Raw genomic sequence first — 16,137 nt, 5'->3', positions numbered from 1 at the left:
AAAATAAAAAGGGAAAGACAATACCCTTTGCCTCTTCTGTTGTACTTTCTGCTAGGAGCAGTATGGTTAGTGGTTTCAGAATTATTCAAAAAACATCCATTCTCTAGCATGATGGGGAATTTCCTTTTATGTGTTTAATGAGTTTGTTCCTCTGTAAGAACTGAAATGTGACCATCAGGGCACAGAAGCGGACTGAAAGATTCATTCTGAATATTACCTTAATTGACAACATACAATGAAGTCTCACAGTTGTTTATTATATAATTAATTCATAACCATTTCTAGTACACATTTCCATATTGTTTTTTAATGCTTTTATTTTTTAAGCTCAGGGACACCCAAACTTCACCCAACTGAGAGTCACAGTAGCAGCTTGCCAGGTGCTAGAAGGCTGTACCTACTTTGTAAAAATGGTGCAAGTGGATATCACTTTCATATGTAATACAGAGGTGTAGGGCTTGGACACTACATATCCTAGCATGCAATGCTTGATCACGGTTGGGCAGCTAAGGAAAGAAAGACAGATTTTGCTGGGCTGCATTTGATTACATGCCTCACTTTGGCCACATCAGTTTAACTCGGGTAGCTGTCTGCATGCAATGATCTACTGTGGAAAACAAAGATCTTTGTACTGTTGGAGTAAAAACAGTGGTAACAAAGTCATAGCTACATATTCTTCTCTACATTTTTGTTTATTGAGACAAACTAATTAAAAGGCACAAACATAGGGCATATGTTTACATGGACATTATAACAAACATATACATTAAAAGTGTAGGAATGTGTTTCCTTTCTGCTAAACAGAAAGTTCCTAAGCTTTTATATATACAAAAGTTGTACAATTTGATGTCCTAAAGTACAAAAGATCATTTATAAAATTATTTTACACTAAGTTCTATTTTTTGTTTTACTATGTAGTCCAAGCCCCTAGAACGATTTCGCATAATGAAACAGATACCTGTCACCTGACCTAGAAGTCTGGTATTTGCTGCTTGTACTGACAAGGCAGGGTATCAACGGAAGCAGTCCATTTTGACTAGTCAATCCAGCTAGGATTCTGTAAGATGCATACACACTAATCTCCATTGTTTTCAACTTCATTAAGATAAAAACATCTCAACTCTTCTTTAAATTTTTTGTGGGTTTTTTTTTTTTTTTTTTTTTTAAATGTAGAGAGTCTTGGTTTAGGGTGTCTTTTTTAAACAAAGTTTTAAAAATGTGAATATGTGACATGATAGTCTAAAAAGTATATCTGTTTCCCTATATTTTGCTTTCTACTTTATGTACAGATAAACAGTCTAAGAAATAAAAAGCACATGTAATTTTAACATGTGTAACCATCTGTGGAGTACTTCTGGGCTGGAAAGCGCAGACTGTCATACCACAACCACCACAAATTGATAGAAATGTGTTAACACAATAGAAGAATAAAGTAAAAATGATGATGTTTGAAAATATTTACAAAGTTGAACAGATTTGCACAACACTTGATTAAGAAATACGGGAGAAATTAAAGACGCTCTTGGCTTGTCCTGCAGGGGCATCCTACCTAGTTAGTGGTTAGAATAAAAACTGTATACAGTTTAATATAAGACAAAAACTTCTAGTGAACAACTAACACGTCTGTCCGCTGCTGCAACATCAACAGGTTCTGATGGGGAGAGAGAGGGCATATACATCACACCCCAGCGCTTCCAGAGTCTTCCAGCTTTAAGCAATATTTTATAAAAGATTCAAAGCATTCCTTTTGCTCCTAGATAAGAGTCCCATGGGGTTTTGACTGTTCAAAGACCATGTTTACTCACATTTCAACTCCTTCTGCCAGCCATGGCTGTTTCTTACCAAACATTAACAGTTTAAAAAAAAAAAAAGTTGACTAGAATGCTACCTTTCCTTAGGGTAATATGTTGGGTAATATTTACATCTCCAAATATCAGGTCACAATCCCTATTATATGTTGAAGTTAGAATGATAAGTTATCATATGCTTTGCATATCAGAGCTGGTATCACCTTTCCCATAGGGAATGCTGCCTGAAATTACCATATTCCCAAAGGTAAAATGCATATTTTCTCCAAAATGCATTAAAAAAACATTGTAATGCATTTGTTCATAAAAAAAAAAAAACATTAACACAGACAAAGATACTACACTAGCTCTGAATCAGTGGATTTAGAAATGGCAAGTTAAAATTAGCCATCCACCCTGTCAAGCATATGGAGGGGTCTTTGCTAGTGTTTGGATTAAAATCATTTCCTAGTTTATAATTTCTGGGATAAAACAGTAATGCTGATTTTTAATGACTGGTTTTTAACTGTGGCAAGTAACCACCTGTCCTATTTCAACATCATCATCGTCAGCTAACGGTAAAACTTGCTTTAAAGAAAGTGATAAATTACAAACTAGTTTGAACACGATGAGCCAAATCAACAGGGAAAGATGCTATTAGGGTTTTTAACTGGTGCACGTTAACCCAGTTATTTAGTTTGACTTTATTATTATATTATTATTAACATTATTATTAACATTATTATTACTATTATTATTAACTAAAAAAACCTGCTGGTAAGGATTCAATTTTAATCCCCTTTAATACTGTTTAGAGATCCTTTACCAAGGAGGAGACGTGGGCAAGGCTTGAGGCAGGAAAGGCATGCTCTCTACTGGTCTCATTGCTATATTTAATGGACCTGCTAACGTCATTGGTGTTGGGAGATTCATAGGAGACGTTATAGTGACTGGATGCGCTATATTCACTGGAGCAGTTACTGGGGTAGGTAAATTGACCGGTGTTGTGAGTGTTAACGGAGAGGTCATGGATAATGGACTTGTTATAGTTACAGGATGCCCTAGGTTCATCGGACTGGATATATTAACTGCACTTGATACATTTACTGGACTTCTCATGCTCATTGCAGCTGCCACTGTGACTGGGTTTGTGATAGTCCCAGAAGCCACAGAGGACGTTATATTGAATGGAGTAGTAAGAGTCACAGGCGTAGTAGCAGCAGTGGAGGTTTGGCACAAGTTAGCAGCTTCTAAAAATGAGACATAAAAAGACAAAAAAGTTTTAACACAAAAAAAACATGGACAAGATTTAAAAAAAAAAAAAACGAACAAGTTCTGGAATAATTTTCTTTAGAAAGTATTAGTAAGTTAACTGTTAACATTCTACAGCCTACAATAAATATAACTTTCATGCAGCTCATTTGAATTCAAAATTCTTTCCTGAGAAGTCAAGCGAGGTTGTCTTATAAAGAGGGTTTTGATGTTCACAAAAACAGTATTGTACAATCAGAAAAATCCTCTCAAGAGGAACATTATAAGTAGAGAAGAGAGTGTACATACCGAATGGTACGTACTCTATAGCCTTCTCAAAGGTGAATTGACATTCTGTGAAGGTTTTAAAAAGTCATTATTAGGGACTGATAAGCAAAGCTAATTTCAATGTTTACCTGCTTATTTCAGTCTTAATTATTTCTGCTAAATTATTCCACCGATTGTGGTAAGTTTATCTTAGCAATTTTCAAGTATACCCAGTCAGTAGATCTTATAACCCCCATTATCTCCTCAGCTTTTACATCAACTACAATTCCACACCAATATTTTACTTTGTTTTGCAATAGAGTCTATGGCTGAACAGGCAAGAACCAAGAGGACCCTGCACTGAGATGGAGGATCTTGGGTCTGTTCCCAGTTGGGTCTAGCAAGGGCTGGACACTTTGTGGAGAAGATACAGCCAGGTTCCATGGAAGAGGCAGATGACTCCACTAGATATCAGCACCACCTACTGGTTAGCCATATAACAACGCTCCAAAAACAGAAGCGGGTTGGTGGACGCGGATAAAAGAAAGGGATGACTGCTAAAGAAACCGAAAAAATATATTCCGTATCAATGTTATGGCATTTTTAAAAATGTGTCTTGTTTCACATTTGTAGAGTAGGACACCTAGGTCAGTCTGTATCCATATTTCAAGAGGTAAACTAAAGAGCCAAGTGTCCACCCTTGCCATGCAGGCTATTCAAATGTATTAAGAGAGTGTTTTCTTTTACAGTAGCATTAGCCCCATTTGAGAGTCACTGTTGACTGTTCAGGGTCAATAATCAGGTGTGGAGAAAAAAAAAAGAAGTGGGTGTGTGGGGGGGATTTAAAACAATTATAACAAATATCTGAAATTAAATAAACTGTTGAATTTAAAAATTCCCCTGTGATATTGCAAAACCAACACAACATGTGGTGCTAATGCACGAGAACCAGCATGAAGAGGACTATGAACAAGAATGGAACTGACTGGTCTAGTTTCATCTTCCAAACAGAGTAATTTCTTTAGCTATAACACCCTCCCATCCTCTCCCCAGATTTCAGGGGTGCTCTTCGGGCACCACAGGTTTCACTAAACAACAGTTTCAGTTTGACTCTTATTGAGAAACTTGGCACAAAACTTTCCCCACCCGCACCCTACTGGCCCTCACGCCCACCCACCCTCCCCTCGCCCCCACCTTCCCTCTTTTTAATATAATTGTTTTTGTAAAAAGGACTTCGACCGACACATATGGTAAGAAAGAAGGAAGTAGAAACAAGACATAGAAAAGAATGAGCAGAACAAGCCTCACTCTGGTTTTCCTAGGTCTTTCATCCCCATAGCATTGGTGCACTAACCAGATAAATCCTAATACTTTTCAGTTACCACTGTTTATAAGAAAAAAGGTTAGGCTGTTTCTAAACAGCCTATCGTTGAATAAGAAAAATCTTTGTGGCAGCAGGAATCAGAAAGGGAGCTAGCTGCCTTGTACAGAAAAAGAGGACTAGAATAACTAATACAATATGGAGGAATTGTGAGGAGCTTGAGGGGAAAGATGGGTGGAGAATATTTATGGTTCAAAATTAAGAGTTAATTAAAAGGAATAAATGGACAGCAGGAATTCATTATAATACATTTAATCAGAGGGAGCCACATGACAGAAATTAGAAACCAAAGGGTTGTGAAAAGAATAAACTAGAGGTAACTGGAGATTTCAAACTATGCTCCAAATGAGACGCTAAACTGAAGGAATCTATTCCGTACGCCACAGGCACATTGAACAACAGAAGGGCACTGTTCAACTTTGAATACAATAGGATAAGTAGAGGTGAGCAGTACCTTGGCAATAGTGACTGTCATCTAGTTAATTTTGTAATTAGAAAAATGACACCAAGCAATGGAAGAAAAAGTATGAATTTCACCAGACTGTGGATAAATACAGTTATGCGATGGGTACAAGTGAATGAAATAAAATGGAAAAGAACAGGGATATGAAAAGTGTTTAAACGGAAACTGATGTCTACACAGAAATCATATACGTGTGACATCTAACAACTGGTTGATGTTTTAAAGAAGGTCTGGAAATCACACAGAAATCAAAGGCCAAATTCTGCCTTCAAGCACAGGAACAGCTCCCATTAACTGCAAAAGGAGGCTTATGCGCACGCTCAAGGGCAGAATCTGACTGAAGATAAGAAGTTCATTTGAGAAGTGAATGTTATGTAAGGTTATCACAGGTTTTTTTAGCCTTTATTTTTATGACCAAGAGTTAATTTTCATGTATCAATTTTTGCCATTTCACATTCTCTCTAACACTTTCTTTTTGTAAAATAGATTAGAGTTTAAAAAACCAAGTAAATCAAGATAATAGATTATGTTATTTTGTTTTACCTTTCTTCCTTGCTTTGACCGCCTCTTCCCATAATCTCAGTGTCTCTACCTGCTTTCCAGGCCAGTTTGTTACATGTTGTTGTTGTTGTTGTTGTTGTTGCTGCTGCTGCTGCTGCTTCTGGTTGCTGGTCTCCTCACTCATGCATGCTACGCCAGTCAAGTAAAAACATACACAAATTCACCTTGGAAATGTATGCTCCTTTCTACTGAAAGGATGAAGGCTTTTGTTTAAGTTAAAAACATGTTCAGAATCTTGAAAAGAGAAAGATAGGAGTGTTTAAAAACATTTAATTAGTGCTGTATTTCAGTAAAATTACCTCTCTAAGATCTAGAGAGGTGCAAGCTATGAAGGGCCTGATTTCTCTTTCAGAGTGAGTGACATCTCAAGGATGATAAACAAAGAGAATGAAATACAGAACTGTAAAATGGAATGGCTTCTATGGTACTCAGAGATCAGATTTCCCCAGAACTCAAGGAGGCAGCTGAGTCAAGTTATGTTAAAACACAGCAATAATTACTTAAAAAAAAAAAAAAAAAACCCACAACCCACAACTCTCACCCCTTCTCGAAATCAAAATTAAAAACATTTTTAGTTCACCTTCACATCAGAAAATAGCTATTTACTCTCTGGCCACATTGCTGCTCCTGCCACTTTCATCTCTGCTTTTTGTGAGTCCCATAATACCTCCTGCGAGCTGTTTAGGGTCACTGAACTGATAATGAAAGGCAGAGTAGTTGGTACTGTGAGAACAAGGACTCCAACAACCCTTTTGCCAAAAATAATTCACATTTTAATTTTATTTTCCACATCCAATTCAGTAAATATTTGTCAAGCTTACTAGATATTCTAACTGACCTCAAACTTCTGGGAATAAAAGAACACATTAAATAGGAGCTAAAAGGCAAAACACTGTTTGAAGGTTTTAAGGATGGAATTTTCAAAAGAACCTAGAGGGAGGGGTTAGACACCCAACTCCTTTAGGCTGGGATTTTCAAAGGAGTCTACATCACCAACATGATGTGTAGACTTAAGTTTCAAATACTTTTGAGAGAGAAACCAGTCTCTCCTTCATTTACTTGCCACTCCAAAGATCAGGATTCAGCATTTCTGCTGAGGATATTCAGATTTTAATGCCAGAATTACAATTGTCTAGTCTGACCTCCTGTACAGCACAGGCCAACCACCACCAATGCCCAAAACGCATCAGGCAATGCAGGAAAATGCCTTGCTTTAAGTGCTTGTTTTGTCCAATGCTTCAAGGAAAAAACACTGACAGCCTTGATCCAAAGCTCATGGAAATCAGTGGGAGTCTTTGGCTTCACTGAGCTTTAGATCAAGCTCAAAATCCTGAATGCAAGACTTGCCAAGTTTTCAAATATTTTGCTATAAAAGGCAAATGTGTCATTTTAAAATCTACACACATTCTGTTACTAATTTAAAATCCTGGACACTATTCTCCCCTCCTCCTTTTTTTTATTTTATTTTGCAGATAAGGAAGTAGGTCAGGATGTATCCAATTGTACTCATAAGTTGAAAGACAAAGATATTAGGATCTTCATACTTAAAAGTGAAGAACTATTCTCTCTCACTTCTTCTCATTTCTCTAAGACAATACTCCTAGTTCCAGATCAGTTCCACATACCCCGATTTGTTGATCTGAAGCTTTTCATGAAGAATCCATTTTCAAAGATCTATTTTCTGATAGGTGCAAACATCTAAACTGAGTCACAGGTGTATTTTACATTTTAAGAAAGTCAAAGGCAACTTATGTTGCAAAATGTTTAGAACACACATTTACTGAAGTGTTTTTAAAATGTTCACCTACTTTTACTGATGCCTTGTTTACAGGTATTACAGTTGATACTTTGGCTCTGCCCATGTGTCTTTAAGTGGCTGGTGATATACGCTGCACTCAGAAGTTTACCACAGATATTACACGATACCTTTCCTTCATGGCGCACCATGTGTGTCCGCAGTCTGTCTTTGGTGGCAAAGGCAGCAGTGCATGTCTACGTGAAGGACAACAGCATTTTTTAAGTGTAGACCATCTTTTTCCACTGGGTACCATGTGGCCCATTTAAAAGTATATTTTGTTTTCTAGGTGTTACTATACCTTAGGCATGTTGACAAACCTTTTGATTTTACATGGATTTACAGTGAAGCCTCTCTCAAGCTACCACTTAGAGACGGAACATAATCTAATTGCTTAATGGAAATGGTCTTCTGATAAGTGTGGAACAGAAAAATACTCTATACTACTGGGCCTACTTTGGAGCAATTTCTTAAAATAGAAGATTGTCTTGCATACCTAAGTGATAGATGGTTTACAAATACCTACAGTAGACAAGGGTGGTCTCTTATACAGGCTTCACTGTATAGTTCTGGTTATGATTATTTTTTACTACTCAGTTTAGTTCCAATCCAAAATCAGGAAAGGGAAAACAAAGCATTTCTTTAGAGCTATTCTTTTAATTCAAAGCATTTACTTATTATATGATGAGTCACTAGAGACAGGTTGGAACGTGCATGGATGATTCCAAGCGAAACCATAGAATAGTTGATTGTTCAACACTAGTCAAATTCTGCCTCGTATTTAATCTTCAATTTACTTTCACCATGACAATTTGCTTTCGATTTCAAGCAAAATACTCTATTTTCATAACTGCCTTTACCTAGAAACATTGCTAAATAAATCCTACACATTGCTTCAGCAATCAATGTCAATTTGAGGATTTAGTCACACTGTTTTTAAAGGCAAACTTGACTTGAATAATGGGGTTTTGGGAATATTCTCCAAGGAGCAAATAAGCCTCTAATCTTACACATGGTAGGCACATCATCCTCTTAAGCTGCTTCTACACTGGGATCATAACAACAACACTAAGTAACTACAAGCAGTGTGGAGAGAGCCATATTCCAAACCTTGCATTCAAGGGAACCAGGTAAATCAACACAGTCCTTGGTGGAATACTCAGTTGACATTGACTAACTGTACAATTAAACTTATGCTGTTGATAAATTGTGTTAACCCTTACTTGGCATTTGAAGGGTCTCTCTGTCGAGTGCACGTGTTTGACATGACAGCTTAAGTGATCAGGCCTGTGAAAGAACAGAGGTACAGAACAGAACATGTACCATTACAAATGGACAGCAATGATTCTTAGGCTAGCAGTACTGAACATTGCATTGATTGCCATTTTCAGCCCACCACCCTTTAAAAAAAAAAAAAAAAAAAAAAGAGACTCCCCTTACCTATAAAACAACCCGCTGCTAGAATAATGTAAAATGGTTACACTAGGACCCAGCCAACAAAGTTTAAAACTCAGCCATGTGTCTATTATACACCAGGAAGTGCTACAGTTAGTGAATTTTTACTACTTGTAAAAAGGAGTTGCATTAACAGTCCTAGAGATTGACGTTCGCTCTATTCACAGAGCAGATACAGCACAGCCAGCAGCAATGCAAGCTCCCCCACACTGCTCTGCCAATGAACCTCAATCTTGATCTGAAAAGGATTTACGTTAAAGGCAAGACGACAGATCAGTCTCCATGCCCCATTCAATCTTTGGCCCTTACAAAGATTGCTAACAAGGGGTCCAGCTTGCACCAACGACGATGTGGACACCTTTCCATGTGACCTGGATTGAGGCCATCAGGTCATTTCAGAACATTGAATAACCATAAAACAGTGATAGCTTTTAGTCATGATCAAATCATCTTAGATTGAGACCCACACCCTAAGTAAACAAGGCTCTTTATCCCCTCACCAATCTTCTAAGATGTCTGGTTCTCCTAGCCCCTTGCTATGATAGTTTAACCCTTCTTGATTACGAAAAGCCAATACTTGAGCTCGCCTGGGATTTTCTACATGGTACCTCGAGAAGCCTTTTCCACAAACACCACAGGTGTATGGTTTGGTGATGCCACCTTCATGAGACCTCACATGATAGGTCATGCGGTCCTTCCTCTTGAAGCGCTGATTACAAATTGGACATTCAAAAGGTTTTTCATCTGAGTGGGATAGCTTATGCCGGTTGAGGTGGTACACATCCCGGAAGGCTTTTCCGCACATCTCACAAGCATGGTTCTTCTTAACAGGCTTGCTGGGCTTCTTCACCGTCTGAGTCACAGCCATGGCTGTTGCACCAGCACTACTGCTGGGGTTGGTGGCAGAGGAAGATGTAGTGACTGTTGACAGGATGCCTGCAATAGTTGAAACCAATGAAGTTCGGCTGTTGTCGCCAGCAATAGTTGAGATTAGGGGCACCATTGTGGTGGGAGTTTTCTTTGGCCGTGACACTAACTTTATCCCTGTGTGGCAGGACTCATGGCGCCTCAAATGGTAGCTGTCCCTGAAAGCTTTGCTGCAGTAGGTGCATACAAAGGAGGTTTTAGGTTTTTCCTTTTTAATCCCAACAATAGCATCCTTTAATGTTTCTGGTGCAGGCTGAGGTTTCTGGGTTATTGGTAAGGGTAGAATCGGCTTCTGATCAGGTGGCTCAACAGCAGAGCTCAGGAGGGGCAGCAAACTGTTCTGTGCTGCCTGCTGTTGGTGATGTGAGGCTTCATGTGCCTAAAATCAAACATTCACACTTCAGAATTTCTGTTGGTGGGCGCTCACTTTGACATGCTGAAAACATTTACAGGCAAAGGAAAGCAAATCTTAGACCAAGAAGAAGTGCAAGAAATTATATAAAATCTCGCTACAATGATTTCCTGATTGGATAAACCACTTACATTTAAATCCGTGTGTTGTGCACAGACTCTGCAGTACATAGGTGTAGGAAAATGCAATCACATGAAACAATTGTTACATATCCTGAGGGCAACATTTCTTATGGCAAATAACCAGGTATTCATCCGGCCTTTTAACATATTGCTTGATTTCTATCTCAATGACACTCCCTACATAAAAGTGATCATGTGGAGAATACACCAGATCTGTGACAGCAGATTATGGATATACCTAAAGGGTTGACCAATGTGCCAGACAAGTGTTACCAGCCTGGTGGATGGTTACATTTAAAAATCCTGTAAAAATTAAACTGCAGGCACAGTGAACCAGGAAGAAACGAGGCATCTTACTTGAATCTCTCTCTTTGCACTACTTTGTCAATGCTGGAACCAGATTTAAATAACTTGTTTCAAGAACTGTTACACTCTAGATTTAGACTTATATATTTAATAGTCTCCCATGGCATTAACACAATGACTAAGATGCTCTAAGGTGCTCTTTGCTTATGGAAACTGATGAGAATAAAGACACGTTTCTTTTCTCTTTATCACCAACTCTTTCACAAAAGGGAGAGGGGGGCTAGTCAATAAGCACTGGTAGCAATCTTGTGATTTCTGGAGCACAGACTTACAACAGATATAAAAGTTATTCTTTAAAAAAATAATTTAACTGACAAATGCTGACAAACCTGGACTGCTGCATCTGTGAGGGAAGCACTAGAAAAATCTCTGCTATCATACCACAATGAACAGCCCTCTACTTATCAGTATCCTCTCCTACCTGAGGCTGGTAGCAGAGATGGTGTGGGGTGTCTATATTGAACAACAGTGCAAAGCCCTACTAAAGACACTCAAACTGGTTTAAACCATGCTTAACATTATTTAGCTTAAAGTAACATTAAGCTGAATAATTATAAACATGATTTAAACCAGTTTAAGGGTATTTGTAGTAGGGCGTTGCACCAGTATAACTAGATCAGTTATAAAATCAATTTAGTCACAGCAGTACAACAGAACAGGCCTGTGGCATGAAACTGATCTTACTGAAACTTTTATTTCTATGAATGCCACATATTTCCAAGATTACTCCTCTGTGCTTTCCTTTATTAAGTGATATTTACCTCATTTTACATGGTCTTCCCACATTTGAGACTTTGCAGGTTGAGTAAAACTAGGTAATGATTTGGAGCCTACAGGACTGTCAGCTTTCATTTTGAATCAGGATCTGTACCATTATTAAGCATATTCAAATTCAGATCCTTTCAGCTTTAGCCAATAGCCAATTGCTTAAAGCCCTTTGAAGACTTTACTATTTACAGAAACAATCTGTGACTTTCTATTTTGGTGGCATCCAAGCCTTCCTTCTTTTGCCTCTACAGCACATCAATAACCAGAAGCAATGACTACAATATTAAATACATCTAAGTAGGGGTTTTAAGACTTCCATGCAATACTCCATTCATTCAGGGTGCTCATGTACTCATTTTGTCTTCCCATATTCACAAATCCTGAAGCTTCAGACAATAATGATGTTCTTTGAAAATGGGTTGAAAGTGCGCATGTGGATGAGAATGTCCACTCTGCAACACTCCCATACTATTTGGTGGGAGACTAGTTCAGTTTAGGTCAAGCTGTTCTGTGTGAAAGTCCATGGCATTACTTGCTTTGATTACTACAAGCAGTTGGGGTGACTGGTCCACCTCTCTGTACTTTTTAGGTCTATTCAGAAACTTTGGCTGCAACAAATATGTTGAGTGTTACCAGCTAAGTGTGGACATACCAAGATGCCTCAGTTAACAAACCCTAAACACCCATTCTTGAAGATGGAAAAAAGGGCATTCTTGGCAAATGGTGCAAGTGTGGAACTCCCTCAGAGCCCGAGTTTGCTAACTTAGAGCACTGGTTCTCAACCAGGGGTACATGTACCCCAGGGGGTACACAGAGGTCTTCTAGGGATACATCAACACATCCAGATATATGCCTAGTTTTACAACAGGCTACATAAAAAGCACTAGTGAAGTCAGTTCGGACTAAAATTTCATAAAGACAATGTCTTGTTTATGCTGCTCTATATGCTATAGACTGAACTGCAAGTACAATATTTATATTCTAATTTATTTATTTTATAATTATCTGGTAAAAATGAGAAAGTCAGCAATTTTTCAGTAATAATGTGCTGTGACACTTCTGTATTTTTATGTCTGATTTTGTAAGCAAGTAGTTTTTAACCAAGGTGAAACTTGGGGGTATGCAAGACAAAATCATACTCCTGAAAGGGGTACAGTAGTCTGGAAAGGTCAACAGTCACTGACTTAGAGCACAGCATGAGGCTCATTTCTCCCATCAAGCTTTTGCATGACCTAAGTGATATTTTGTATTGTTTTGCTTTCTCCCGTTTTATAAAGTGACATTTGCTGATGTGTAATACAAACAGATGCCAAAATGGGTACAATATAAAACACGAGTTCAAGAACATTTCATGCACTTAATTGGAGCTTTCTGTTCAGAGCGTTTTACAGTCAGGCAATAGTAAATGTGGTTTCACACAGAGTACAAGTGGTTAATATCCTAAGATAGCTCAAGATATACAATTTCAAAGGGAGAGCTAGCAGATTGGATAATAGGGAGTCCAAATCCTTTGGACAAGGTTCAAACTTATGCAGTTTAAGGACATTTTTAAAGCCTTAAAGAACCATTAGCACTGCAAGGTAATACAATTATTTCTGTTGTACCAATATAAATGTCTGACATGAAACAATGTATTCATAAGGCTGTCTGCTATGAAACCATCTCTTATACAAGGCTGCTTACCTTGGTTCTCAGATACTCCGTTATTACCAATATTGCCTTTTTAACAAAACCTATCTGCAACAAGCAGCATTCCTCAGTTTCCAAGGATCCTCTATATTAGAGCTTTCTAAAGAGGGATCAGGCTGTATTTTTCCCTTGCTGTTAGAGGAGGGAATGCACAGAATGAAACAGCACCTGCTGCCTGCCTTTTGCAAATCATTTTTAAATCACTTGTAGGGCACCGTTTTACTTGACTTAGCATTAATGTCAAGTCAACATTTGTGATGTTTTGATTGCCTAGAAAAAGTCTTCCATGCAAAATACAGTATTTCTCTCACTAAGCAAACTTTCATTCCAGGAGGATAGCAAACAAAATAAAAACTGTATTTCATGACCCAGAGTGGTAGGATGTGGCATTGTGAACTTCCAGTGCCAGAGGCTAAGATTTTTGCACTAGAGCCTTCATGTCAGAACAGCAAATTAGCATCAGTGAGTCATATCTTGAATGCCCTGTTTGATGGATGATTTCTCCTAACGTTAACAGACACAACTTTCACTTTCCAGGCAGGTACAAAGTGGTTTTCAAAATATGCATGTGCTAGAACACTAATAAAAAAAATGAACAGAAGTTGCTTATTTAGTATAATCTATATTTGAAAAGGTAAAATTAATCAAGGTAACACCTAAACATGATCAATATCTTTATTAGGAAAGGAGGATAAAAATTCACTGTACACATTTAATTGCCATTAAAACTAAAATTAAGACATTTAATCATTTCCCCAGTCAATTCTCACTGGCTGAGAATTAGAGTTATCCACACAGGGTTTTAAATATTCCCTTTAATTATTTTAAAAAATTCCTCTACAGATGTCACAATTGAAAACCGTGTGAAGTAAACATTTCCTCTCTATACTATCAGCACAGTATTTTATATTTCACAGTTGCCCCCCCCAATAAATAAATAAATAAATAAATAAATAAATAAAGGTGAGGCTTTGTGAAATGGATTTTAAATTATGAGCCTGCTAATGATTTGTTCTTGTTTTGGTGGGACCGGGTGGGATGAGGCAGTAACAAGAAGATACTACTTATAACTTCCCCAATCATCACTATGTTTAGGTACATTAGGATAAACAATATTGTAAAGCATTTGTTTTATCAAAATGACTCGAAAGCTACTACATACTCATTACAAGGTTTTAAAGCTTTATTATTTGGAAGGATGGAAGGGGAGGGAATTTCCATGTTACATCTTTACAAAGATGCTTACTAGTTATGCATCATTATTTATATTTTTGAGAAGGTAAACTGCTGAATCCTTAATCAAGTGAAGAAATACCTACCCTAAAACCAAACTAAAAAGTTTGGATGCCAGTATTTGAGTACAATGCACTTTTAAAAAAAAAAAAAACCACAATGAAGCAACTGAATTACCGATGCTTAATATCTGTGAAAAGACAGAGCCATAAAATAACTATAAAAGACCCCACTCCAAGAATAGTTGTTCTTGAAAATATATTTAAAGGGGAAGCACTGTATATTGAGGGGAGACAGAGTAACTGCTAACTCAAGAAAGGGAGATGGCCCTAGAATAAGGAAACTTTACTAAAGTTTATGTTCAAATCACTGCCCACTAGAGTGAGAAAAATTATAAATCCTTATCCAAACTGTGTGTGTCATCACTGGCACTTAAAAAGGAACTATAACTTATAGTTTCATACCTGTTGTACAAATGAATACAAAAAGATTTAACACGAAATAAGAGTTTGTGCATACAGTTTGAATTTGCACTAGCTCAGACTGTTAGATTTGTTTTCTAAGAGAACATTCTTCTAAGCGTGTTTTCAGAGGCAGAGCACCCAAGTCAGTGACTCATCTAGTACTTGCAAGACTATTATTTTTCCTTTAAAAAAACATTGCATTCTCTTTACAGATTTATTCATTCCATTCAGGTTTTCAATCAAATGTCATGTTTTTGTTGTTTTCAAAAAGCCAGCCAGGACAAGGAGTAAGTAAGGGGTCCATGCTTGTAATTTTCAAGGTAAAATAATCCTCTTTGCACAAGGTGATGTGTGTGGCTTTTCTTTTTTTTCCTGGGGGGGGGGGGGGGGAAAGGGTTGCAATTACATATTTCACATTTTCAAGCTACAAAGTGGCAGAAGGTTTTAGAGAACAAGCAGGTGAGCGAAGGATCCAGGTTATAGTTCACAAACACGAGGGCAAGACAGTTTTTCGGTATTTTACAGTTTCCTTTTTAAGTATTAAACAAACTTTGTATTGTATTTTTGAGCATTAGGGCTGTCTTGAATACAGACAAAAACAGTGACTCAGTTTGCAAGTGGAGGGATTATTCTCGCCTTCTGTGGTTTTTCTTGCTATTCTTTTTAGTACTCAGTTCTCAGGGAAAAAAATCCATCTCCCGCTCCCTATTTTAAATTAAATCCTATTTTAAATTAGGACAACATCCCTCGTCAGTCACCGAGGCCGGCTGTTTCAAGAGGAATTAATTTATTCTCTCACACGCATAATGTTTGCTCCATCGAGATGGGTTTTTTTTCCCGGGGGGGGGGGGGGCGGAACCCCACAATGATTGTTATTATTTGCCATAAAAGAGTTTAAAAAAAAAAAAAAAAAAACCGGCAAAACATTTTTACCCAAAAAAAAAAAAAAAAAAAAAATGGGGAGGGCGATCATTTTTTTGACCAGAAATAAAAAGCAGCCCCCCCCCCCCGCCCGTCCCCATGAATCCCCAGCCGCTGCAAGGAGCGGAGGCAGGCGGCTTAGCCCGGCGCGCTATAGCCGGCTCAGCACAGTGCTATAACGCGGGATCCCCTGTCTCTCCCCCCCCCCCGCGGCTCCCCCCCCTCCGCGCCGGCCTGGGTGGGGGGAGGGGAGGAGGAGGCCAGGCGGCCGCGCT

General features: G+C 38.1%; 1 protein-coding gene and 1 long non-coding RNA gene across 6 annotated transcripts in view; one reads left to right on the top strand and one right to left on the bottom strand.

The window, feature by feature from the left end:
• Positions 1 to 676: 676 nt before the first annotated feature.
• Positions 677 to 16,137, bottom strand: part of VEZF1 (vascular endothelial zinc finger 1) — a 15,749-nt gene continuing 288 nt past the window's right edge. Inside the window, exons 2-7 of one of the 5 annotated variants that reach the window (XM_038375781.2) lie at positions 9,461 to 10,266; positions 8,729 to 8,792; positions 7,519 to 7,702; positions 5,693 to 5,839; positions 3,348 to 3,392; positions 677 to 3,037 (exon numbers count right to left, since the gene is read on the bottom strand). In XM_038375781.2, the coding sequence (XP_038231709.1) occupies positions 2,610 to 3,037; positions 3,348 to 3,392; positions 5,693 to 5,839; positions 7,519 to 7,702; positions 8,729 to 8,792; positions 9,461 to 10,266 (1,674 nt within the window). In that variant the 3' untranslated portion in view covers positions 677 to 2,609. The remainder of the gene's footprint in view (positions 3,038 to 3,347; positions 3,393 to 5,692; positions 5,840 to 7,518; positions 7,703 to 8,728; positions 8,793 to 9,460; positions 10,267 to 16,137) is intronic. The other 4 variants (XM_038375783.2, XM_038375784.2, XM_038375782.2 and 1 more) reach the window with 4 other exon arrangements.
• LOC122456955 overlaps positions 12,325 to 16,137 on the top strand; it is a 20,476-nt gene continuing 16,663 nt past the window's right edge. The window contains exon 1 of the long non-coding RNA XR_006276153.1: positions 12,325 to 12,446. This is a non-coding gene — a long non-coding RNA (uncharacterized LOC122456955). The remainder of the gene's footprint in view (positions 12,447 to 16,137) is intronic.

The sequence above is a fragment of the Dermochelys coriacea genome, chromosome 17 (assembly GCF_009764565.3).
Source record: "Dermochelys coriacea isolate rDerCor1 chromosome 17, rDerCor1.pri.v4, whole genome shotgun sequence".
NCBI classification, from domain to species: domain Eukaryota; kingdom Metazoa; phylum Chordata; order Testudines; family Dermochelyidae; genus Dermochelys; species Dermochelys coriacea.
Note: the sequence above shows the minus strand (reverse complement) of the source record. Positions and strands in the feature narration are given on the sequence as shown.